General features: G+C 41.3%; 1 protein-coding gene and 1 pseudogene across 1 annotated transcript in view; both read right to left on the bottom strand.

Moving 5' to 3' along the window:
• LOC132151681 (testis-expressed protein 264-like) overlaps nucleotides 1-20,495 on the bottom strand; it is an 82,775-nt gene extending 62,280 nt beyond the window's left edge. Inside the window, exon 1 of the mRNA XM_059559972.1 lies at nucleotides 19,966-20,495. Within this exon, the coding sequence (XP_059415955.1) occupies nucleotides 19,966-20,223 (258 nt within the window). The 5' untranslated portion in view covers nucleotides 20,224-20,495. The remainder of the gene's footprint in view (nucleotides 1-19,965) is intronic.
• Nucleotides 20,496-21,635: 1,140 nt separating this feature from the next.
• On the bottom strand, nucleotides 21,636-27,799 carry LOC132152275 (Fanconi anemia group D2 protein-like; annotated as a pseudogene).
• Nucleotides 27,800-27,951: the final 152 nt, after the last annotated feature.

The following is a 27,951-nucleotide window of genomic DNA, read 5'->3' as shown; positions in this document are numbered from 1 at the left end:
AACAACGACCTTGAAATAAGAGCGAGAGATTTATCTGATAATATGCATGAAAGTAGCGTTTGTTTCATTAGCAAACAGACATCTGGCACGTTTTCTCTCAGAATCATTCGCTGATGGAGAGGAAAAGTTAAATAGAGATGAAGACGTTTTCACACTGAAAGAGAAGCGATCTCGCTCTCATAGACGTGCCAGGCTATATCTGCAGCTAAACTGAATAAAAGCAGAATGAACTGATGAAACTAAAAAAAACACAAACAATTTATGAATGATGCAGTGCTAATTGACATTTATTACAGTACAGAAACTATAAATATAACAGTATATAACAGTCCCACCACGTCTACTCCGTGTGTTTCTCTGCACAGGCCCGGTGCACCCAGGACGCGATCTTCCCAGATGTCCTTCACTGCGACGCCGGGACACCACGGACCCTGGGTGCATCCACAGCGGAGGACGCGAGCCGGGTCCCGGGCGACGACTTCTCCCCCTCCTGCCTTCGACATCTCCATCCGGAACCGCTTCGCTCCCCTCCGCGAGACAGGACGCGACGCTGTGATCATCGGAGACTCCATCGTCCGACACGTAAGTGCTACGTTAGCCGAAGGTAAAGTGCACACTCATTGTTTGCCTGGTGCTCGTGTTCTCGATGTTTCTGCGCAGATACCCGCGATCCTGAAGGTCGACGAGAGCCCCAGAGCGGTCGTGCTTCACGCCGGGGTTAACGACACCACGCTGCGGCAGACGGAGACGCTGAAGAGGGACTTCAGCAGCCTGATCGAGACGGTTCGCAGCATGACGCCCGCGGCGACGATCGTCGTGTCTGGACCACTGCCCACGTATCGACGAGGACACGAAAGGTTCAGTAGACTTTTTGCTTTAAATGAATGGTTGTTGTCATGGTGTAAAGAACAGAAACTGCTATTTGTTAATAACTGGAATCTTTTCTGGGAGCGTCCTAGGCTGTTTCGCGCTGATGGATTACACCCCAGCAGAATCGGAGCGGAGCTGCTCTCTGACAACATCTCCAGGACACTTCGCTCCATGTGACTAGTAAGACAATTCTCTAATAACTATTATGATGAGTTTTGTTCCACCCGCTTAAATGATAAAAGTACTTGTGCTGTAAAAACTATTAAGACTGTGTCTGTTCCCCGAATAGTGAGGTCAAAATATAATGTAGGATCTAGAAAAATCTTATCGTAATTAAACCAGAAAAATGTAAAGTAAATGAACAAAAACAATTTTTAAAGTTTGGGCTCATAAATATTAGATCACTCACACCCAAAGCAGTTATTGTAAATGAAATGATCACAGAAAATAGTTTTGATGTACTCTGCTTTACTGAAACCTGGCTAAAACCAAATGATTATTTTGGTCTAAATGAGTCTACTCCACCAAACTACTGTTATAAGCATGAGCCCCGTCAGACTGGTCGTGGAGGAGGTGTTGCAACAATATATAGTGATATTCTCAATGTTACCCAGAAAACAGGATACAGGTTTAACTCTTTTGAAATACTTCTGCTAAATGTTACACTGTCAGACATGCAAAAGAAATCTAATGTATCTCTTGCTCTGGCTACTGTGTATAGACCACCAGGGCCGTATACAGAATTCCTAAAAGAATTTGCAGATTTCCTCTCAGACCTTCTAGTTACAGTTGATAAGGCGCTAATCATGGGAGATTTTAATATTCACGTTGATAATGCAAATGATACATTAGGACTTGCGTTTACTGACCTAATAAACTCCTTTGGAGTCAAGCAAAATGTCACCGGGCCCACTCATCGTTTTAATCATACACTAGATCTAATTATATCGCATGGAATCGATCTTACTGCTATAGATATTGTACCCCAAAGTGATGATATTACAGACCATTTCCTTGTATCGTGCATGCTGCGTATAACTGATATTAACTATATGTCTCAGCGTTACCGTCTGGGCAGAACTATTGTTCCAGCCACCAAAGACAGATTCGCAAATAACCTGCCTGATCTATCTCAACTGCTATTTGTACCCAAAAATACACATGAATTAGACGAAATTACTGACAACATGGGCACTATTTTCTCTAATACATTAGAAGCTGTTGCCCCCATCAAATTGAAAAAGGTTAGAGAAAAACGTACTGTGCCATGGTATAACAGTAATACTCACTCTCTCAAGAAAGTAACTCGTAGTCTTGAACGCAAATGGAGAAAAACTAACTTGGAAGTTTTTAAAATTGCATGGAAAAACAGTATGTCCAGGTATAGACAGGCTCTAAAAACTGCTAGGGCAGAGCATATCCACAAACTCATTGAAAATAACCAAAACAATCCAAGGTTTTTATTTAGCACAGTGGCTAAATTAACAAATTACCAGACGCCACCTGATTCAAATATTCCACCAACGTTAAATAGTAATGACTTTATGAATTTCTTCACTGATAAAATAGATAACATTAGAAATACAATAGCGAATGTAGATTCTACAGCGTCTAACACTTCAGTTTCATCCATCGCACCCAAAGATAAACTGCAGTGCTTTACAAATATAGGACAGGAAGAGCTAAATAAACTTATCACTGTATCTAAACCAACAACATGTTTATTAGATCCTGTACCCACTAAATTACTAAAAGAGCTGTTACCTGTAGCCGAAGAACCGCTTCTCAATATCATTAACTCATCGTTATCTTTAGGTCACGTCCCAAAACCATTCAAGCTGGCGGTTATCAAGCCTCTTATTAAGAAACCAAAACTAGATCCTAGTGTACTGGCAAATTATAGGCCTATTTCAAATCTTCCATTTATGTCTAAAATTTTAGAAAAAGTTGTGTCTGCTCAATTGAGCACCTTCCTGCATAAAAATGATCTGTATGAAGAATTTCAGTCAGGTTTTAGGCCCCACCATAGCACAGAAACTGCACTTGTTAAAATTACAAATGACCTGCTTCTTGCGTCAGATCAAGGCTGCATCTCATTTCTAGTCTTACTTGATCTTAGTGCTGCGTTCGACACCATAGATCATGACATACTCATAGATCGATTACAAAACTATACAGGTATTCAAGGGCAGGCTCCAAGATGGTTTAGATCCTACCTGTCCGATCGCTACCATTTTGTTTACTTAAATGGGGTGTCATCTCATTTATCATCAGTAAAATATGGAGTGCCACAAGGATCCGTCCTAGGTCCCCTTCTATTTTCAATATACATGTTGCCCCTTGGTAATATTATTAGAAAATACGGAATTAGCTTCCACTGTTATGCTGATGATACTCAGCTATATATTTCAACGAGACCAGATGAAACTTCCCAATTATCTAAGCTAACAGAGTGTGTTAAAAATGTAAAAGATTGGATGACAAATAATTTTCTCCAATTAAATTCGGATAAGACAGAGATATTAATTATTGAACCAAAAAACACCACACAGAATCTTGTAGATTACAATCTGCAACTAGACGGATGTACTGTTACTTCCTCTACAGTCAGAAATCTGGGTGTTATATTGGACAGCAATTTGTCTTTTGAAAATCATATTTCCAATGTTACAAAAACCGCATTCTTCCATCTTAGAAACATTGCCAAGCTACGAAACATGTTATCTGTTTCTGATGCAGAAAAGCTAGATCATGCTTTCATGACCTCTAGACTGGACTATTGTAATGCACTTCTAGGTGGTTGTCCTGCTTCGTCAATAAACAAGCTACAGGTAGTCCAAAATGCAGCAGCTAGAGTCCTTACCAGGTCAAGAAAATATAATCATATTACCCCAATTTTACAGTCTCTGCACTGGCTACCTATTAAGTTCCGTATCAGTTACAAATTATCATTACTTACCTATAAGGCCCTAAATGGTTTAGCTCCTGCGTACCTAACTAGCCTTCTACCACGCTACAACCCATCACACACCCTAAGGTCACAAAACGCTGGACTTTTGGTAGTTCCTAGGATAGCAAAGTCCACTAAAGGAGGTAGAGCTTTTTCACATTTGGCTCCCAAACTCTGGAATAGCCTTCCTGATAATGTTTGGGGTTCAGACACACTCTCTCTGTTTAAATCTAGATTAAAAACGCATCTCTTTCGCCAAGCATTCGAATAATGTATCTCTTAAATTGTGAGTGTAGTTGCATCTGCATTTTTATTCTTTAGCTTGGGTTAAACTAATTTTACTTTGTTGGATCAGCAGCTATGCTAATGATGTCTCTATTTTGTTTCTATGTTTTGCCACGGGATGTAACTAGGATTTACACAAGCTCCAGTCTCGATCCAGAACACCTGAGAAGAGATGATGCTGACCCTCAGAGGACCCCAGATGATCCTAACCTTGAATCAACAAACAGAACTAACAATTATTGCTACATGTGTGACTGCATCCTATAATTACTATTAATTAATAATATTGATAGTTCATCATCTAGCTGACTACGTCTTGTATTATTATTATTATTATTTTTATTTTTCTAAAATCCTGTCAAACGTGCACAAACTACTAGCTACTACTAAATATTGTAGAAACATAATTTTCTGTAAAGTTGCTTTGTAACGATTTGTATTGTAAAAAGCGCTATACAAATAAACTTGAATTGAATAAATTTTCTACCTTATTCTGTGCAGAAAATTTAAATAATTGCTAATTAAATGTAGCCTAGTATATAAAACAATCATAAAATTGCCATTAGGAAAAAAATATCGATTACAAATGATTGATTATTGTCCAGCAGTGTATTTGATTTATTACAGCTAATTAAAAGTAATTAAAAAAAGAAGATAATTCCTTGTAAAAAAAAATAAATAAAAATAATAATAATAATAATTATTATTATTATTATATAGGCTACATACATAAAATGATTGTATTTGACATTTCTGTCACTTCTGAAATTATGGCTAAGCCCCTGGTGTGACAAAATGTTAATTTTATACATAATACTCTTTAAGCTCTTTTTTAAAAACTTGGCTTACATACATTTTTACGCATGCCATGTCGCATCATTAAATGTAATTTTATTAATAAGATTCGGGAGGAGCGCGTCAGATACTTAGCCTAATCAACACAGGTGGACCATAATCAAGTAATCAATCCCATAGTATAAATATCGCTGACTTACCTCTATCCATTGACGGTTTATCAGCATGCTGGTTCGCTTCGTCTGTCACCTTACCACAGACCCAATTTTCGTACCAACGAAGAGAGCTACACAGGAGATTTATAAGACCTGCTGCTTTTGCCGGACCCGAGATCATTTGTACCCACCAAACACGGCCGTTGAGCAGCATTAAGCGTCATCGTGACAGCTGCTCTCATCGCCAAGCCACACGTCGTGGCCAATAGACCGTGCAAGCTCCAAGCTCGCCTTGCTCGACACAACGATCGTGCCGCCCGAGACCGAGCTCTCCCCGAGCGCTGGATTGCAGCAGAAAGAACCCAACCAGCCCGGGTCGAACCCCAGTTCTCACCGCGGCTCAGCCTTTCACCCCGGCGTTCCGGCCGAGTGGCAGTTTGAGGCCGCTTCCTCTAGCGGCGCAGACCGCGCAACGTTAAACAATACATTTTCAGGCGAAGACGCTAAAAACAGGTTCTTCTTTTTCTTCATTGGATTTTTACGGCAGTTAGCATCCAAGTGTTGCATCTAAAAGCAGGTTCGCGGCTAAAGTTTGTTAAACGACGTCATGACGCAGTTCCGTCGTCTTCTGCGGTTTTGGCAAAACAGCGTAAAGGTGCATTACCGCCACCTGCTGATCTGGAGTGTGGATTGCGCATAGATTTGGACTACAGATACAAACGTTCCGTCGGATGATGATGCCACTTTTAACCACGAAGCAAAGGCATTACATTCGCCTTACCGCGCACGTTTAAACCTCACGGAAATGATACAGACTTAAGTTCCATGAAGGAAAGAGAGAAAAAAAAAAAAAAAACCCTCGTAAGTCTCTGGATAAAAGAGTCTCTGCTAAATGCTTAATTTAATTTTACATTTTAACTTCTATGCAAGTTTTCTGGTAGGACGAAATAATTTAGGGACCTATTTCACCATTCACCGGTGTGATCACTCAAAATTCATCTAAAACGCATCCGCCATAGTGTTTCAACGCAGGATAGCAAGTGTGAGTAAAATAACTGCCGCCTTTTAAAGTCCACATGAAATCAAAATTGACTATATTTACTTTGTTTGCCTAAATTTGATCGTTTTGTGCTGAACAATTCATCCATGCGAGCCAATTCACTCAAAAAAAAAAAAAAAAAAAAAGTTTGCCTTCATAATCTTTAATCAAAATCTGAAAATGCCCCTCCCCTCTGCATTGGAGGACCTTCACCTATGACGTAGGCTTGAGGAATTTGGTGTCTGCTTAATCTGTAACCACGCCCCTCAAACTGACACTGACAGTAGACAGGCTGCCTGTGTGCGGCGAGCATTGACAGCGCGTGAAAGGAGAGATGGCAAGGAGGTGCATTTTTGTAAATGATCCTCCGTGTGTTCCTGTTCTCATCTTCCTCCTTTTCCTGCTGAAAACTAAATTGCGGTGATTGAGGTGGCGAGTAATCCTCAACAACCGATTGTAAACTTGCATTTAGATCTGCCTCCATTTTTTGAATTAAACACCTACTTATCTAAATCCAATCAGGTGCTAGTTGGAAAATAAGCCACGCCCACTACTTTCCTCATTTATTATTCCGTTTCTCTCGGAAATACGTCACAACACTGGAGAAAAGTCGTTTGCAACTTCCGTTTCACTGGGACTTTAAGGACCGTAATACAAAAAAAAAAAAAAAAAAAAAAAAAAACTGGCAACTAAACATCTTTAGAAACCACTTGGAAGCGAATAGCACATAACTGCCATTAACCCATTTGCTTGCAAGCATCGCCAACCGCCCCAGTTTATTATCGTTCATTTTCACAGCACGTTAAACATCACTCTCTTACTTGATCTGGATAAACCCTGCATCAGTGCCGCAGCAGTGTCTGCTCCCGCAGGAGCCTTTCCTATACCTCATCACTGCCGCAGCAGTGTCTGCTCCCGCAGGAGCCTTTCCCGTATCTCCCCACTGCCGCAGCAGTGTCTGCTCCCGCAGGAGCCTTTCCTATACATCCTCACTGCCGCAGCAGTGTCTGCTCCCGCAGGAGCCTTTCCTATACCTCCCCACTGCCGCAGTAGTGTCTGCTCCCACAGGAGCCTTTCCTGTACCTCCTCACTGCCGCAGCAGTGTCTGCTCCCGCAGGAGCCTTTCCCGTATCTCCCCACTGCCGCAGCAGCGTCTGCTCCCGCAGGAGCCTTTCCTATACCTCCTCACTGCCGCAGCAGTGTCTGCTCCTGCAGGAGCCTTTCCCGTATCTCCCCACTGCCACAGCAGCGTCTGTTCACACGCAAAAAAAAAAAAAAAAAAAAAAAAAAAAAAAAAAAAAAATATTCCGCTTATAGGTATGCCATGCATCCTAGGTTGCAGTGACAGCATCATGTATCAACAATAGCCAAGACGATATTAGGCCCATTCTCCAATCAACGTTTTTTATTATAATTATTAGGCGGCCTACCATAATTCGGCTATCAAACCGCTCCGTTATCCCATCTCAGCACTGCACTTCACGCTCGCCCATGCTCTCAAAGGATGACGTGAGCCTACAGGTGGCAAAGAAGTCTCCATCCACAAATAGACATGCATCGTTTGCAGATATAAGGTATTCCATCGTAGTTTAACAGGTAAATCCGATACGTGCCATATTTTAAAGGAGCTCTCACTAACGGAGTTTAATGCCACAGTTACATTAAAATGCATCTCATTCTGGTCTCAGGGGCGGCGCGTCGGTCCCATCATGAGGCATGTGGTCTGGAGCGCGTATGACCAAGGCATCATTTCAACCGAACTCACTTCAAATATATGAACTTACCGGTTTTTGAATACCTTATATGTAAGGCATTTGTTTACGTCCATATTAGGGTTAAATCGTTGGACTTTAAATGGAATCTACTACAGTTAAAAAAAAAAAACCGGCACAAGCGAGATGAGAGTAGTGCCGACTACATGAACTAGCAGTTTTAAATATAGTATTTTATATTTATTGCCAGTTTATCAGTACGTCCCGAAAAATATATATATATATTTTTTTTTTCGATTATCGGTGATTCCATAGGCTTTTTCGTGCACCTGCATGGTTAAAATGGCAAATAGTAAGCTCAGACAAGTATAAAGTATCTTTCTCTTACTCCACCCATGCACGATTACATCGTCGATATGTACCATCGATCTCATGTGCTGACAATACGACAATTCGACAACGACCACATCGCCGATACATGGCACCTATTTGGGGTACACTGGCACAGGAAATCCAATTTATTTTTGCACGCTTAATTTCGGATACAATGACTGCACCAAGATTTTTCGGACTCATTATCGGAAGCAGCTTATTGGATTTGCTAAACAATTATTCAAGCAAAGCCTCACAGCGTCTACCCTCGTAGACAACCAAATCCTCCTTAGTATCGAACTCCCTGTCAGGCGCTGCCAGAGTGCTCCCGTTTGAGCCAACCTTTGCCTTCTCCGTTCAACTATCAGCAAAGCTTAGTCATATGACATTGTCCCATGGTTTCACAGACAAGGCTTAAGCTAGTCCCAGACTAAAATACATGTTTGAGCTGTCTCAACTGAAAATATCTTGCTCCGACACATCTTAAAATATGCCAGTGTCATTGTTCTGTGTCAAGATGCACACCTGTAAAATTTTCCTCTAAGGCATTTCTGTAAAAGTTGCTTAAATATCTTAATTTAACTTAGGCCTAGTCCTGGCTTAAGCATAACCCCATTTGTGAAACCAGGCCCGTGAGTATTAAACTCCTGTCAGATGCTTCCCCGCTTAAGCAATCTTGGACTTTCCATCCGACCACCAGCGAAGCTTACCCGATTAAAAAGCCAGATTAACACCGGATGCCGGCCATAGCCTCCCGGTCAGATAACCTTACCTTTTTTCTATCCTATGGCCGGCAAGGCTTCTCTCTTCGATGCCAGGAGTTTGAGCTCCCATCGGATGCCGACAAAAGCCTCCCGGCCAGACAACCTCACCTTTTCCATTCTGCGGCCAGCAAGGCTTACCCGTTCATTGCCAGGAGCTCACACTCCCATCGGACGTAGGTGAAAGCCCCCGGCTACCCTTTTGCCATTCTGTCTTACGTACGGAGAGGTTTACCCATCCAATGCATGGAGTCAAGGCTCCCATTGGACGTAGGTGAGAGCTTCCCGGCTAGACAACCTTACCTTTTCCGTCCTTTGGCCAGCGAGGCTTAACCGTTCGATTCCGGGAGCTAAGCTCCTGTCGGCCGAAGGTAAGAGCCTCCCGGCTGGACAATCTTTTCCGTCCTTTGGCCAGCGAGGTTTAACCGTTCGATTCCGGGAGCTAAGCTCCTGTCGGCCGAAGGTAAGAGCCTCCCGGCTGGACAACCTTTCCATCCTTGGCCAGCGAGGCTCACCCGTTCGATGAGAGTGCTCCAATCGGACGCTGGCGAGAGCCTCCTGGCCAGCCAACCACGACCATTCCACGTGGTTTAGGTTACAAAACCTACAAGCAAGCCGTTCGATGCCGCAGGTACCAAACACACAAATAAACCCTCCCTCCTTCCTACGGTCGTCAAGGCTTACCCGTCTCTTGCCGTGAGTAGCAAACTCCCATAAGACGCCGTCGACAGCCTAACGACCACACAAACTTACCTTTTCCATCCTACGGCCTGCGAGGCTCACCCAGTTGTTTTTGGGGAACAGGAAGTCCCCGTTGGATGCTGGCAAGAGCCTCCTGGCCACCTATCGTTACCTTTTCTGTCACACATCCGGAGAGGCTTACCCGTTCGATGCGTGTGCTCCCTTCGGACGCCGGCGAGAGCCTCCCGGTTAGACAACCTTACCTTTTCCTTTTCTATGGTCAGCGAGGCTTACCCGTTCGATGCGTGTGCTCCCTTCGGACGCCGGCGAGAGCCTCCTGGACAGACTTGCTTTACGTTTCCATTCTACGGTCGGCGAGGCTTACCCGTTCGATGCGTGTGCTCCCTTCGGACGTCGGTAACAGTCTCTCGGCCACGCAACTTCCCTTTCCATTTGACGATAGGCGAGGCTTAACCGTCCGGCGCTACGAGTCTCGTCCTCTCGCCAAATCCTGCAAAAAAAAAATAAAAAAAAATAAAAAAAAATAAAAATAACTCCGCTACCCTCACATCTTTTAACCCCGCCTGGCGAGGCTTACCCGTTCGATGTTCTGAGTCTAATGCCCCATCGGATGCTGCGAGAGACCTCCCAGTCGGGTTTTCCTTCCCACTCTCCTCGTCTGGCGAGGCTTACCCGTCTGATGCGTGCGCTCCCTTCAGACGTCTGGCGAGAGTTCTCCCGGGCGGGCCTATGCTTGCCGGCCGCAAGTGAGTCTCATCCATCTAATGCCGTGAGTCGGGATCTCCCATCAGATGTCGCCAGAGTCCTCCTTGTCGGCCAGCCCAAAGCTTTTTATCTGCCAAACCGAGAGGACCCAGACGTCCGTCATTCTGAGTCTCAATCTCCTGTCGGAGGCTTCATGGGCCCTCTCGGTCAGCACTAGGCCCTTCACCCACTGAATATCAGGGGCTATCAGCCGGTAGGGCCCGTACGCCGACACCGTGACCTATTCCGGTCGAGGCAACTCGGGTCCTCCCGGTCGGGCACCACAACCACGCTGCTCCTCCTCATCGGCCGGTAGGGCTCACCGTTCCAACGCCAAAAAGCTCCAGTTGAGCATCGGCTCGAGCCCTACCGACCGGGCGCCAACAACCACGTAGTTCACTAGCTGCAGCCGGTAGGGCCTACTCTCCAAACGCCCAAGTCGCTCCCTCCGGAGTACGTAGGCCCTTCCAACCTGCCTACGAGACGACTTCTCAGAAACCAAATCAGCCCCCGCCAGTACTCTATGCTTTTGGGGGGGCATTCTCTAAACTGGCGGCTGTCCTCCTGTATATTTGCTTTTTGGGGGGTACTCTAGGTTCGGGCCATTCCCGAGCTCGGAGCCCTTCCCCGGACAGCACGCCAAATACGGATTCCATACCTCAGCTAATTATATGTAAGCGTGAACTATTGAAATGTAATTTTATTAATAAGATTCGGGAGGAGCGCGTCAGATACTTAGCCTAATCAACACAGGTGGACCATAATCAAGTAATCAATCCCATAGTATAAATATCGCTGACTTACCTCTATCCATTGACGGTTTATCAGCATCCCTCCTCCACCCCATCTCCTCACTTCAAGTTTACTTTACAAATAGACGGGGAAGGGGGGGTACTCTAGGTTCGGGCCATTCCCGAGCTCGGAGCCCTTCCCCGGACAGCACGCCAAATACGCATTCCATACCTCAGCTAATTATATGTAAGCGTGAACTATTGAAACTAGCATTTAACAATGGACAAAAGTTTTTTTTTTGTTTTTTTTGTAACCTATGGTTCTCTAACCATAAATGCTACTGTAATTTGCCCCCTGACTAAGCATTTAAAGAATTTAGTAGAAGCATTTAAATAATCCCGTGAATGCACTTAAAGAATGCAGAATCGAATCGTTATAATCGAATCGAATCGAATTTAATTGTGAATCGAATCGTTCTAAATTTGCAAAAATCTTTCTTGAATCGAATCTAAAACCTATGAATCGTAATCGAATCGAATCGCTGCCTTGCCAAAGATTCACAACCCTACAAATTATATATAATTTTATTTCAAATAAATGGAAAATTAAAAGTGAGTTTAATCCAAGCAGCTCAAGATCTTAGAATAGTTCTGCATCCTTCTGAAGGCACTATGTCTGTGTTCGCGGTGTTGCCATTTAAACATGTTTATTTCAAAAACAAAACGTTTGGTGTACTGTCTCTGGAAAAATCAACAGTGACTGATCAGCCTTTATTTATGTACAGTATTGTAGACGTTATTACCTAGGCGAAGCAAAATTTGCTAAAATATATGCTACAGTAAGAGCGCCTGCATGGTTGTCCATCAGATGCCTGTCAAAGTTGAGTTCGTTACTATAGCAACAGTAAAACTGTCATGTCGTTATAACGAGAAAACAAACTTTCATTATGTCGAGATAACGAGAAAAATAAGTCGTTATAACGAGAAAACGACTTTCGTTATGTCGAGATAACGAGAAAATTAAGTCGTTATAACGAGAAAACAAAAAGGAAAAAAAAAAATATTTCATGGCCGCTTAGAACTTCCGTATAGAAGCATGTGACTAAAATGTTAAATTTTTTCCTTACTCTATTCTAAGATGTGTGCCATATTCAACTGATTGACTGTCCAATTAGGTCTACACATTTACTTATATCACAAAGAAAAGGTTTAATTTGAATGATTAAATTGATTTGTGACATAACAGACATCCTTTGACATATCTTGATTGTTGGGACAAACAGAATGACTTTATTAACACTATATTCTAAGATTTCTAATTAGAGGTCGACCGATATCCGTGTTTAGTAGCGCCGATTTAAAGTCAGGCACGTCGGCGGGCGAGCCCCGTGTTATTGGTGCGGTGTAAAGTGCTGCTGCCGCTGCATGTGAAGCACCCCAAGCCAAAACTTTTGGAAGATTCAACAACAGTCCTGAGAGATAAAGGTAGTCAGAGAATTTCACTCTGTAAATGGGGTGGAGAAGTTGGCAGCTCTTACAAACCCTGCAGCATGATTGAGAGCTCCGTTACTCCACCTCGCTCACAGACAGCACCGTGCTCGGAGAGACAGCTGTCCTGGAGCTGCCCAGAACCGTGAATCACATTTGTTCGGAAGCATGGTTTGATGCAGACAATAACCAGTTCCCTCTCGAGGTGGTAACTCAACATTACGCCAACTAAGACGTATATGGGAACTCCTCCCTTCTCCACTTTCGCTGAAATCTTATTGGCTAACGCCAGCTGGGGGCAGCTGGCCAATTGACGTGAAGCATGCAAATACTGACAGGTTCGCGGGCAGTATAAATTGCATGGGCGCGAAAATTACGTCAGAATCTCTTTCTTCACGCTAGAAGTTATCTTCACGCTTATAACCTTAAATCTTAACCATCGTAGAAGTTGCATTAGAGGATTACTCACCGTTTCCTCTCCGCATCTGATGGCTGCTACCTGCCAGTTTTGTGCGGGTCCCCTTGACCCGCATGACCCTCACCAGTTCTGTGTTTCCTGCCTGGGCCTCGCCCACGCCGAGGCAGCTTTCACAGATGACACGTGCGCCCACTGCGCTGAGCTGCCAGTGCGCGCCCTCAGAGCCAGAAGGGAAGTGGCTCGGGCATCAGCGGGGATGAGGCCCACTGCCGCCAGCGAGCCGCTGCATCGAGGAGAAGAACCTTGTTCTTCCCAGACGTACATGAGCACGTGGTGAAGTCGTGGGCTGCACCCCAATCCAGGTTCCAGGCGAAGCTACTTCAATCCATCGATGACGGCGCGGTTGATGCTGACGTCATCAGGGATCTGCGCGCGGCAACTGATCTTGCGCTGATGGCTACCAAGCACTCCGCTCAAGCCATCGACCGTTCCATGGGGTTCATGGTCATCCTTAACAGGCACCTATGGCTTACCCTAGCTGTCCTAAAGGACGCGGACCGCAGGACGCTTCTAAACGCTCCAGTCACTCCCTCCGGCCTCTTTGGTGATGCCGTGGAGTCGGTCACAGAGCGTTTCTCCGAGACGCAGAAGCGCGCCAAAGCGATGAGCCACGTGATGCCTCGTCGCTCACTCCAGTCTTCATCCGCGAGGTCCCGCTCTTCATCGGCACTTCGCCAGGCCCAAGGACCGGCTGGACAGCCTGCCGTAGCGCACTGCCCCGAACCGAACGCCCGTTTCGGCAGAAACAAGCAGTGGTCAGGGCCTGGAAAGAGACATCAGAGTCGCAAGAGGAGCCCGCGCCGTGTTCAAAAGCTTCGTATCCCCCAGGTTCCCTTGGGCGACAATCGAAATGTGTGTTTAAATGCTGTTTGTGTGAGTTCCACAATAAAAACATGTATCTTTTCACAAAAAGAGCTTTCTCTTCCTCGTGCACCCAACACTATGTCACTCGCCCTGTCTCAGGACAGCGCAGAGCCACAAGCCATGATTATAATGGCCTCTCGAGGGCGCGAGAGTGCCAACAACACACAATGCCCGCCGTGGGCCGCCCTCCAGCCAGTGCTTCTAGCCTCGCGGGGGCGGGGCCCCGGTCAAAACAAGGCTACGGTGGCCGTAGGGCTAACGCGTCCGCTGTTTCATTTCCTGGACGCGTGGAGGGCTATCCCAGGCGTTTCACTGTGGGTACTGGGAATTATTCAGCACGGATATTCTCTCCAGTTCAAACGCAGACCTCCCCGATTCAACGGCGTGGTCCCGTCACTGACTTTGCCCCAAAACCTTTAAATTCTGAGACAGGAAGTTTTCAGTCTGCTCGAGAAAGGAGCGATAGAGCGTGTCCCTCCAAGCGAGCAGAAAAGCGGGTTTTACAGCCGCTACTTCGTGATGCCAAAGAAGGGTGGAGGACGTCCGATTCTGGACCTGAAGCCCATCAACCGAGCACTTCACAAACGCGCATTCAGAATGACAACACTGAAACAGATTTTGACTCAGATACGGCCCGGGGACTGGTTCGCCTCAGTGGACGATTTATTATATTATAAGCTAGGGTATTATAATTATCTGGACGATTGGCTGATTTAAGCCCACTCGAAAGATGTGCTAATCAGTCACGTGGAAACGCTGCTCCGCCATCTGGATACGCTGGGACTGCGTGTGAATATGCAGAAGAGCGTGTTTTTACCGAGTCGGACTATAACATATCTGGGAGTATGTTTGGACTCGATGGCGATAAGAGCCCATCTTTCTCAGGAACGCATGGAGACAATCTCATCGACTCTGCGCCGTTTCAGACCGGGCAGGTCGGTTCCACTGAGGGATTTTCAGAGGCTTCTGGGTCTTATGGCGGAGGCTTCTTCAGTGTGCCATCTAGGTCTGTTGCATATGCGACCGCTACAGATTTGGCTAAAAGCTCGAGTTGATGGTGCAAATGGTGCGAAGAAATTCAAATTGACCCAGAGACCTGTTCCGTGTCGGATGTTTTACGCTTTCTACAGCACAGAATGGACTGCGGGAGTTTGCCGTCCACGCTGAAGGTGTATGTGGCCGCTATTGCCGCTTTTCGTTCCCCAGTTGACGGGCAATCAATCGGTAAGCATGCTCTGGTAATCAGTTTTCTCAGGGGAGCGAGGAGATTGTGTCCTTCACGGCCGCCCTCTGTGCCGCCGTGGGATTTAGCTCTAGTTTTGAGGGCTCTAGCTCTACCGCCGTTCGAGCCCTTAACTTCGATTGGGATTAAGGAGCTTTCCCAGAAGACTGCCTTGCTTCTTGCTCTCGCCTCGGCGAAGCGCATTGGAGACCTACATGCGTTTTCGGTGAACGATGATTGCATCTGTTTCGGACCTGGCGACTGTAATGTCACTCTCCGGCCGAGACCAGGTTATGTTCCGAAGTCACTCAATACACCATTTAGAGCACAGGTTGTTTCCCTGCCCGCCTTATCTGCTGAGCCGTCAGCCTCGCGTGATGCTGATGCTCAGAGAGCTGTTTGCCCTGTTAGGGCTTTGCGGATGTATGTGGATCGCTTGGCCGCCTTTCGTCAGTCGGACCAGCTGTTCGTGTGCTTTGGTGGATGTAATAAGGGACGTGCTGCTTCAAAACGTTGGCTTACAAATGCCAAGGGAAGGATTGTCCCCTCAACATCAAAGCTCATTCTGTGAGGGCAATATCTTCCTCCTGGGCCTGGGCTAGAGGTATTTCTATCCAGGATTTATGTCTTGCTGCTGGCTGGTCTTCCCAGAACACATTCGCCAGGTTTTACAAGCTGGATGTACCCTCTGTAGCGTCACATGTACTTTCGGTGAGTTAAGTTTTATTCATTCTGTTATAACCAGCTATACAGTAGTTACCATGGCTGGTAACTCTGTGTTCTGGTTTTTACGGTTTATGCAGTTGTAACTGCAAAGCTGTCGACTCTGTGTTTAACTCTCATGCTTGAGTGCTTTTGTGTTGTGTCTGCCCTGTTTAGTGTGGGCTTCACATTTATTGCATGAAGATATGCAAATTTCGTTAGGGTCGGAGCTGATGTCTCATTGGTCTAGTTCCGCCCATGAAATGCGAGCACTCTTAGCGACACGGCCATTGGCTAGAACTGTCCTGCTTATGTGTGGGGGTGATGTACTCCTTTCAGGGCTTATCTTCACTGCTCTCACGGCGGGATTTTATAAAGTTCCCATATACGTCTTAGCTGACGTAATGTTGAGTTACCGCTTTGAGAGGGAACGCCTCCGGTTACTATCGTAACCTCGGTTCCCTGAGAGGCGGGAACGAGACATTACGTTAGCCGCCGTGATCGTTGTTTGATCAGCTGTGCTAGCGTTCAGTCGTGATTCTGACGTAATTTTTGCGCCCATGCAATTTATACTGCCCGCGAACCTGTCAGTATTTGCATGCTTCACGTCAATTGGCCAATTAGTTAGCCAATAAGATTTCAGCGAAAGTGGAGAAGGGAGGAGTTCCCATATACGTCTTAGCTGACATAATGTCTCGTTCCCGCCTCTCAGGGAACCGAGGTTACGATAGTAACCAGAGACGTTTTCCACCCAACTCATTTGTATTTAGAGATGTCAATATTCGATAATTTCCATGATCAATCGTCGTTTAAATTAACGATCAATTAATAACCTTAATGCTGCAAAATGCGTCTGCAGTGGTATTATTGTTATGTGCAAAAGCCACTTGTAAAAAAAACTTTCTCACCCGAATTAAAGGGGTTTTAGTCTAAATAAAATGCTAGTAGCAGGACTGTAAAATGAATAGTTGTGATTATGATTATTTGATAAAATGAAGAGAGCGCGCCATACATTGGAGATCATTTTACTTTGTTGACTGTTTCCCGTCAAGGAGACCGCTGAATGCGTCTCTTTAAATGGTTTCGTGGTGCTCGTTGTTGTATTTTAAACCGCAACTGCAATGTTTTCAAATGACACTATAGTAGTGGTGCAATGGATCATCACTGATCTGTGATCCGTTCTGATCAATTATCTTTATGAAAAAAAAAAAAAAAAGTTGCGCATGTTCAGTCCACACTCAGTGGTCATGGCGAGCGAAGGAACAAAGGAGCTTGAACGCCCCGTGCATTTTGGCTTCCCTGTCAGATATAATGATGAAGGAAAGAGGTTAGAGTGAAAAGATTGTGCCAGACCTTTATGAACAGGAGAAGAAAAATGTTGTGGATGAACTATCCCGAGCATCCTCTGTTGTGCTCACGACAGACAGGTGGACGTCCAGGGGGACGGAGAGCTATGATAACTGCTCACTTCATCACAGCAGACTGGGAGATGAGAAATCCGGCTATTATGTTAAAAAGAAGATATTATGCCATGTGCACTTTAAGTTGATTTCATATATTTTAATTTAATACTTTAATGTTAATAAAAAAAAGACAAAACGTATGTTTATTTGTCTTGGCCCTTTTTTTTTTTTTTTTTGCTGATCAGAAAAATGATCCGATCCATACGAGGACGAGCGAGCGCGGGTTTGACTAGATGTATTTGGAGGTTATTACTCATGTCTCGTTCTGCACATATCCAAATGTTTCCATATTCGCAATGTATCTGAATGTTAAACTATAATATTTTTTATTTATTTCATGTAAACTAGATGGAAAAGAACATCCTCTTCCCATTAGCAAAAATGTGAATAACAACAAAGTGGACCGGTATACTACGGTCTATTTAAACTGACCAGTGTAACCTTTTAAATGTTTGGTTGACTGTACTTTATTTTAATAATGAACAGACTGCGATGTAAGTTTGTAATTAGAATGCACTTTAGATGTTCTGTGTCACAAACACAAATGTTGCTGGTTGCTAGTGTGTTTGCAGCACTGCTGTTATCTGTTTTTTATATAAATATTTTTTTTTTTCAGTTTAATTGATTTTTATTTCTAAAATTGTATTTATTTAAATGTTTATTTAAGTTTACATTTATGTTCCAACAAACTTTAAAAATTCTACTTGATAAATGCTCTAAAATTTATGTAAATGATTGACTTATATATATATATATATATATATATATATATATTACCTGTTTTATATATTTAATACTTGGTCAGCTTATTGATTTGTTTGGTTAACTTTGGATACATTTTTTATTTTAATACCGTGCAGTGCACAAAATTAAGATTTGAGAGATGGTTCAAGTCAGTGCTCAATAAAGTTTAGAAATGTTGTGCATCCACTTATTATTAGTGTGACATTTTAGCATGCAAAGGAAGGGGAAAACTTCAAGATATCGGCCCAAAAAATCGGCAGCACATATCGGCCATCGGCTGACCCTGACCTCTAAACATCAGCATCGGCTATAGAAAAACCCATATCGGTCGAGCTCTATTTCTAATCAGCAATTCTATGGATAGATTACTTAAAAATTGTAGTATGCTACTGATTCCAAATAACATTACATAAATTGTATTTAGTATCATATTGATATCATCATTTTAGGTAATATAATCAGAATACTTTTTGTTTACTTTTAACCTAAATAGTTTATCACATTGATTAAAATAGGACAATCTTATATTATAGGGGTGGTGTTGGCACAGGCGCAGTGGATAAGGCACATGCCTTTGGTGTGAGAGACCCGGGTTCGATTCCACTATGAGACACCAATGTGTCCCTGAGCAAGACACGTAACCCCTAGCTGCTCCTAGTTGGAATTGTAAGTCGCTTTGGATAAAACCGTCAGCTAAATGAATAAATGTAAATGTTATATATAAAAAAAAAAAATTGCAAAGCAGAGACTCTCGATGAACTATCTGGTGTATAACCTCAAAATGGGCCAATGGTACGTTCCCAGTCATTCCTTCACAAACCAGCAATTCCATTTGGAATTGGGTGTCATACTGCACAATATAAAATAGAGCAGTTACCACAGATCTCAACTTTCATTTCCAATGTGCAACCATAAATCTGATGCACAATTACTGCATAACTGCTGCGGTGACTGTACATACAGCCTTGGATCAGTGCAGAAATGCTAATGACATCCATTCAGGGAGTCTATTAGCATGACATGTTCTGGTTTAAATATTCATCTATTAAATGCCTAAACATCTGACATATTTTGCATGCTGTAGCTCTTCCATTTTCCGCTGACCAGGCCAAATTCAATCCATTCTCTTTGAGTTGTGCATGCATGAAGTGCAACTTTTTAGATTATACCTAATATATGCGTATGAAACACTAAATAGTATTGTATAATAATGGATATGAAACATAAGATTGACTTAGGGGTTAGTGTTAGAGCAGACTTTTATTTTCGTTGTGGCCACGAAGTTTAAAAAAAAAAAAAAAACTGATGAATCATACAGTAAGTATAAAACACATACAATGACATGCTTGAGGCTTGATTCTCATGAGTCTGTGCTGCAAAATCAAGTGAGCAAAAATGGTTTCTCAGTAAGCAGCTCACTAATGGACCACAAAATAGTGAACCTGCCGTTTTACAAGGTAACAATTATACCTGCAACGATAACCCTCAAATTATTATTTAAATGCACCATGTTAGTACTGTGGTAATGTTTGAAACTCGGTACTGATAACAGCCAAACATCTTACCAAGTCTCAAGTATTGGGACGAAACAGGTTAGTTATGAGTTAAGGTCTGCTGACAGGTGGGTTTAGGGATTGTGATAACATAACGTTATCATTTTTGGTGGGAAAATATTATATATATATATATATATATATATATATATATATATATATATATATATATATATAATAACAAATACATTATTATTTAAATGATTACTTGTGTCATGAACGTTCTATTACTAATCTCGGATTCATCTTAAAGTGGAAATGTTTTCAAAACAAACGGCAGATGAAGCTGCATGAAGCATCAGTGAAGAAGAAAAAAAAAAAGGTGACCTACTGACCTGATTGGGGTCATCGTAAAACAAACCGACAGAAGACAGCCTCGGTCCGATACTGCAGCTCTCCGTGAAAGCTGTTCCGCTGGCCTTGTACGATCCTTTTCTAAACTTATATGCAATCGTGATGTTTTTCACCGGAGGAGATCCAGTCCGAATCACGACTTCCGAGAAAAGCCCGGAGTAAAAAACGAAGCCCACCACAGTTAAGATAAGACACATGACCAAAAACAGAATCAGCAGTAAAATTACAAAGTCAGACATTTTTGCACGGCTGTCAGAAAATCCAGCACAACCACTCAATGTCTATGAATAATTGTCAGTTACTGTGATGGCACACACAAAAGCAATCCTTCCGCTTTCCGAACAAGCCTGTTTGCATCCGTGTCGCCCGGTAGATGTTTACAGTATCTGTGCTTCACTGCAGGTCAGTTTACACCCGTGTTTTAATTGTGTTATTGACACAGCTGAGCATTTGTTTACCTTCCTCTGTACATATACATTGTACGCGTTTCTTCCTGGATGCACCATGTGACTGTGACTCAGAGGGATGAGAAGGGATGAGAAGTCCGACTCATTTCCGCGAATCGGTTCTTTCGAACAGTTAGAATCTAAAACCGATTCAGTGATTCTCGGAGCGATCAACCGAAACACGTGGATGTTCTAAAGTTTTTTTCACCAATATTTAAATTAAGGTTTAATAATAATGTTTATTATAATTTCATTATGTGGAATTGTCAGCATTTCTGTCATACATTCATATACTGAACAAGAACATACATAAAAAGAACACTCATGGTCAAAATTAATGTAACTGACAAAATTATTAACATTAACATTTGTATTGAATATAAAAACAAATAAACAAATTATCATATTAAAACAAACAAATAAAATTAGAGCTGTTCAAGAAAACCACTTGATTGTTGATAACTGAACATTGCGCAACAGCATTAATCAAAATCTTCAATTTAATGAGATAACAAATCCCCAAAATATATATTTTTTGTAATAATAAAGCAACAATAGTGTGCTGTTCACTAAAATATTGTATTTTTTTGGAATTTTCTAAAGACAACATTTAAAGCTGCTATTAAATTTAATTAATTACATTATGATTAATCCAAAAACCACTTATTTTTTGCAACATTATAATCTACAGTATAAAAAATACATATTTTGTGATTTGCCAAAGATTACACTTAACACTTTTATTAAAGTAAAATATTTAAATGCATTATAATGTCAAACTTTGGTGAATGATGGCAGCATTGTAATGTAAAGGATTAAAATACATTTTCTGAGATTTGCTAAAGATTACATTTTAAAAAAATTATGTAATATGAATTATTTTCGTTTTTAGTGTTTTTCTTAATTATAAAATAATAAATATAATAACCAATTGGTTGATTAGAACAACATTGTCCAAAAAGATAAAACAGGGTAAAACAGGTTTAGATATGTGTGTGTGTTTTCATACTTTGAGAAATGGAGCCTTTTTGGCTGGTGCAGAAGCCAAACTAAAGTCCAGTTTACGCCACATGTTCTCCAGCAAGAAAAGTAATTCTGCGTGGTCCAAATGCACTTCCTCCTTTAACTACAGCCAAAACCACTCTCTATTATTTTTCATAAAATGAAAGTACATACTCATACTGAGAATCGACCAGCAAACAGACTCATTTTACCTTACTATGCAGCTCAGTGTCTAAAAGTGTCGGCGACAGAAGGCCACACTGAAGCACGCTCAGAGCTTCAACATCCAGCTCTCTGAAGAACGGCCAGTACGAAGACAGACTGATCCCTGATTTGGCATCCTTTTCTTTATCCTTCTCGCTCGCTTTCTCTGGATGGTCCTGCCACAACAAAAATTGTCAGTTTGGGGATGTAAAATGTACTAAAAGTTTTAAAAAGTCAGTACAGATGTCAGTAAACCAGTGGACATCGAGTATGTCTGGACCTGTGAAGGACTGACCCTATATATAACACAAATCAGTATGCTGATTCCTCCAGCATTCTTACCTTTCTTTCCTTTCTTTGGCAGAGCAACAAGAAGATGGTATCATCCGTTCAGCACTCTCTCCATCAAAGTTAACCTGAGGAGGAGTGTAGCCTGGTCTAGCCAGCACAGCAAAACAATGTTAACTTTTACAGAGAAAAATAAATATAGCAAATAGACAAATTTAATTAAAACAAATACATACATATAAACAAATACAAATTAATAAACATAAAGTAGGCTACATAAGTCACTCTGTCACTGGTACCTGCCAAGCACACTCGCAGTAAACTCTGAAGGTAAGTGATATTTCTTGATCATTCTGCTTGCAAAATGCATTCATCAACTACATTCATAAAATAGACATGCATACCAAAAAAACAACAACAACTAATTCCAAGCCATAATTCCAACTTCCAAGTAATAAAATGAATACAGAATTTTCATTTTTGTATGAACTATTAATTTACACATGAACTGAGTACTACAAAAAGGCAAAACAGTCATATGAGAACTTGAACTGATCGGGGATGGCTGTCAAGTCACTCTGAATTTAGTATTATGCTGTACTGAAGAGGTGTATTAACCTCTCTGAACCAGCTGATGGTGTAAAAGAGCAGAGAACAGAGGAACTCTCTCTCTCAGACAGACTCTCCACCACCTCCATATCAGTCACAATCAGAGGACAGCCTTTAACAGCACAAAACTCTCCAGACATGCTTTTCAACCTTAAATACATTTGATGCATCTTGTGATGTTAGAAATAATCTTACAGGTTATACATATTCATAATATGAAAACATGAAAAAATAGGGGCATTTAATAAAACATTTTCTTTTACACAGTGTTCAAGACAAAACACAATCTAAAATAGAATAAAAAAACTGCAGGTGTACAGTATCTGACCTAGCAGAGCATCAGTCTCCTCCAGATTGCTTTGGTGCTGCACTTCTTCACACAACCCCAGCAGGAGGAAAAACGGGGACAGACAAAGTGGAGACTAATGCCTGTGAGAGTCATTAGGATTGTAACATTGCAGAGATTGTTAATTAATTCAACGCTGATAAAATAAAAAAAATAAAAAATTACAGGTTGATATTACCGTATGGATTAGCGCCGTCAACAAACAGCAAATAAACACAGAATTCTGAAGTGCATGACTGAAATATTTTGAGGTGAATTTCAGCCATTTTTCATACATCACATATAATGAAGCTATATGTATGAAAATATTAGCTTACTAAAAATGTACTCGAAGTAACCCCTGAGACTTTCATTATATCAGTATTTTTAATATTTGAACAATTTAAAGACAACTTGTGTAAGACAAGTTGTATTTTGGTTAATATGATATGCAGGTAAACATAAAATGTTAGTAAGTGTATAATTTTTACTGTTTCTGTTTTATTTGTATATAAACCTTGCTCTATATCAAGGTACATCATTTACTGTATATAAAAACATCTTTTTTTACAGTGTACAGTAACAGAAGGGTTAAACTAAGATCAGCGCTGAGTATTCAGTAATAAACTTTCTTTCTTGACTCCAGTTTTGTCTGTTTACTGCTTTAGTGAGCATGAGACACTCTTTTCATAAATATAGAATACCACAAACTTTTGAACAGTGTTGTACACACTCAAACCATCAGATCATCTCACTCACCTGTCTGTGTGTCTCTTTGGGCAGCGTGAGAGCCTAAGAGCCTTCAGGTTTATTTCTACATGAACAACACAAGATGAAGAGTGAAGATCAAAGATCACAAACCTACTGAGGGTATATAAGCGAAAACCATTTCAATGCACCAGCAAAGAGTTTACCTGCATGCCCCCATACTGCCAACCATCATGACTACGCCAATAATACCAATACGCTTGATTTGAGTCTATTTGACTTAATGAAATGAACTGATTCAAATACAATTTCCTTCCAAATGGACATCAAAGCAGGCATCGTACCTTCAGAAAAACAGTGAACTGGCTCATCTCTGCAGGCTTCTGAGATACCAGCTCACAGAGCAGCTCAAAAGCCACATCCACCTCGCCGTACACACCACTGCATGCGTGTGTGACCAGAGAGCCCACCACCTCCTATACAACAAACACACATGTACTGGACATCAATGCACGTCCTTTAATGGATGTCCATAAATCTGCAGTGTGTTTGTTGTAAGCTGGTATTAAGAGGTACTTCTTACCTGCTGACAGTAGGAGTCAAAGCCAGTGAAGGCCTGTTTGTACAAGTGACTTCCAAAAGGCACCACACAGCAGTCTGTAGACGGCAAGAGTCCCTGAGCTATAATAAGCCTGCATCACCTGTATTGAACATTTACACCATACCTGATATGAACAAGGAAAGCCAATACTTTTGGTAACGTGATTAGGGCTGTTCCTTAGGCATTTGAATGAAAGCATCCCTGAGTATTACCCTTAAAGGTCTTCTGCAAGAGACTTTCCTGAATCAGACCATTGCAAACTTTGACCTTGAGCACTCTCTCTGTCCCTCGCCGGCTGTGGTTTGCATTAGTGGAGTGAAGGATGAACAGCACCAAAAGATCAACCACCTGAGAGACAACAAGGTTTGTTAATTCTTGCATTTGTATTTTCAGGCACGAAATGTGTCAATCTATTGGGAATCACATAAAAACATTTTGATAGAAATCAATCAAACCTCTATGGCCTGAAAATCACTAATTTTAACAGTAATTATATCACTTCAATCGCATGAAAATATAGTACCTAGAGCTTGGAAGGCAGAAAGGCAAACAAAAAAGATTAAACCAAGACTAAATGAGCTCTCAACTCACTTTTTAGCCAAGCTTCTGAGATGGTCTTCTGAAAGCGGATAGCTGACTTTAAGACCTCCAGAACCAAAGGCACACTATCCTAACCACTGCTGCATGATGGGACACTGGCGGTACTAGCGGTAAAAACCAAAAGACAATAACTGGTGTAACTGTATAATAAAATATATTGCATCTTAAGGAAAATAAGGACACATTTTATCAGTGTGAGTAATAATAATATTCAACAAAAAATATTCCCTTTTTTTTCTGAACAAAAATAAACATCTTTATGCATTCTTTCAATAACACTTACAGTGGGTTTGAGAGGGATGGATGAGAGTAAGTAGATGAAGATAGAATTTCACTCAAGAGAGAGCAGGAAAAAGTTTCACCCTGACATGGCTTTGCTTTTTATACGACTCTGGGAGGTCTGCAGCACAGCTGGCAAGACACACTGCTCCAACTCCAGCTTTTTACGCAGGTCACACACCACCATGAATGGACATGAGCATAACTACAGGTCAGCTCTATAACAATCTGAAACTGATTATACAAACTGATCAATTTTCACGACCCAAAAAACAAAACAAAAACAAAACAAAGGTCAGTTTAGTGGCCTGTCCTCATTAGCATCAGATGCCGAGATGGAGTGTAAGATGAACTTCACTACAACAGGAAGATCCTCTAACTGCATAGCAGAGAGAGTTCCCATTACTGCCTCACGAACCAGACAGAGAGAAAAACACAGAGGATTTGGAATAGTATATACTACAATTTAAATGGCTAAATTAATTAATATTTTTATTCAGCAAAGACCTTATAATTAACATTATAAAAAATTATTTTTACATAAACATATTTAAAAATATATTTCAAATAAACGCTGTTCTTTCAAACTTTCTATTCAACAAATAATCTTCAAAAAAAAAAAAAAGTGCACAAAAATATTTGACGGAAATTGTTTTAAACGTTGACCATAATAAATACTTAAAAACAAAGCAGGATATTAGAAGAATTTTTGGAGGATTATATGACACTGAAGACTGAGTTATATTTTTATGGAAGATATTTGCCTGTTTAGAAGTACCTCGGACAGTAACGCAGAGCTCAGATTCAAACTGGATAAAGCATCCAATATAGGCACAGCGAGCTTCAGCGAGTGTTCTGCTGAAGTAAACCACTGCACAAGAGAGCAGACACAGAAACAGACTCACTTAAACACAACATACACAATGATAATAAGTATCTACATTATAGTCATAGACAGCATTACCATCACAGCCAGCTATAATTACTAAACCCAACATAGGTCAAAACAACACAACTTTAATTTCATGCATTGGGAAATGTCACAAAAAACAGCAGGCACAGCTACTGTTAATGTACTTCAGTTGTTTGGCAATGTCTCCATGCTGGGAATCCACCAGGATTTCAGGCAGGCTGGTAATAATGTCCCGCTGGATCTCCACTGGAGCCACAGACACCATCTGCATCAGCTTACTGCTCAAATCCTACACGTACACAGCAGTTAATCAGACATCAGTCAGACACTGGTCACGGCAATGCCACAATTTGGCTATGACAAACATTTATGTCTACTAAAAAGGAACTGTTGGCATTTTCTTCAAGTAGGTTTCTCACATCATCATTATTAATGTACCTTGCCATCTACAATTCGGTCCAGCCATTTCAACTGTTTTATTATGAGACGGGGAACATTGAGGCCAAAATAAAACAGATAGAATAAAAAAAGAATAGAGCAAGCTAGTGTTAGAGGTCTTATATATATATATATATATATATATATATATATATATATATATATAATTGCATTATAAATTAAAAGAAAATAGAATACAAAAAGATTAGAAAGGTAGTTAGATTTTTTCTTTTTTTTTTTAAGAATAGAATTAGAATAGTGAGTGCTAAAGTTAGAGAGTCAAATAAAGATGGAAGAGATGGGTTTTAAGCCGATTCTTGAAGATGGCTAAGGACTCAGCTGCTCGGATTGAGTTGGGGAGGTCATTCCACCAGGAGGGAACATTTAATAAGAATAATATATAAAAACACTCATAAATTTTATATACAAATTATATAAGATAATATAAAATAAAATGAAAAGAAAAGAATATATATCTCCGTTTTCTATTGCTTGTATTTTCAGAGGTAAATTTGTGCTGCTATGTTTACCTTGTTGTAGCATCTCTATTCCAAGCAACAAGCGTACAATACTTTCCTGATAGGAGCCAGAACTGACATTAGAGGAAAAATAAACAAAAAAGACAAATAAAGAGTATATGAGTAATAAAACAATTGCATAAAACAATGTTAGAAATTCTTGTAAAGTTTCAGATGGAAAAACAAGATTCAGTGCATTAATATCCTGCTGTGAAGAGGATGATGGCACACAAGGTAGCAGGCAGTTTCTGAATCTCTCTAGGTCTTCAATGTATGTTTCCAGTGTAGATATATATTCCTGAATTATCTATAAAACATTTAACAATGTAAACATTTAAAGTAAGCTTGAAAAAAAAAGTGATGCAATGATAAGCTGTTTCTCACATTGGGGATTCTAGGATTTTTTCGTAGACGCTACTGGAACCACTTATGAAATATTACTTGGTCTACAGCTTTAAATAAAAATAATAATAATAATAATAATAATTATAATAAAATAAAATAAAAATATTTAAACGTCAAAATAATGTGTTAATTTATATGAACGAGCATTGGGGTTTCCCCTTTATTGCATTCAATCCACACCTTCTCATTCTTTATCTTACCAATTTCATCAGCTGTACTGCCAGCTCTCAAAGTGACACCAGATTCCTTCAGAAACTGAACAAAAACTGAGTCCGGGTACGAGTCCTGTGCTGGAGACTTTGTGGGTCGTCCACTGCTCTTGGTCTTTTTTGACTCTGTATGAATGTAGACACATCAATAAAGTCCAATAATATATATCTTTTTAATGACACCAAACGTAACAAGATTTTAGCTGTTCTGTTATTTTAGAAGTGACGTCATCAGGAACTTACTTGGAACGTCAAGTGTCGAATCGTCATCGACAGTGATGGGATGAGTACTTGTTTTTACGTATCATCATCTTAACTTAGATCAGAAGATCAAAAGCGGTAAGATTGAACTGATATGAGATGTTACATCAAATCAGCTATTTCACATGAGGTAATTGAAATCACACAACTGATAGCTTAAT

Source organism: Carassius carassius, chromosome 10 (assembly GCF_963082965.1).
Source record: "Carassius carassius chromosome 10, fCarCar2.1, whole genome shotgun sequence".
NCBI lineage: Eukaryota > Metazoa > Chordata > Actinopteri > Cypriniformes > Cyprinidae > Carassius > Carassius carassius.
This window is presented reverse-complemented; position numbering and strand designations above follow the sequence as displayed.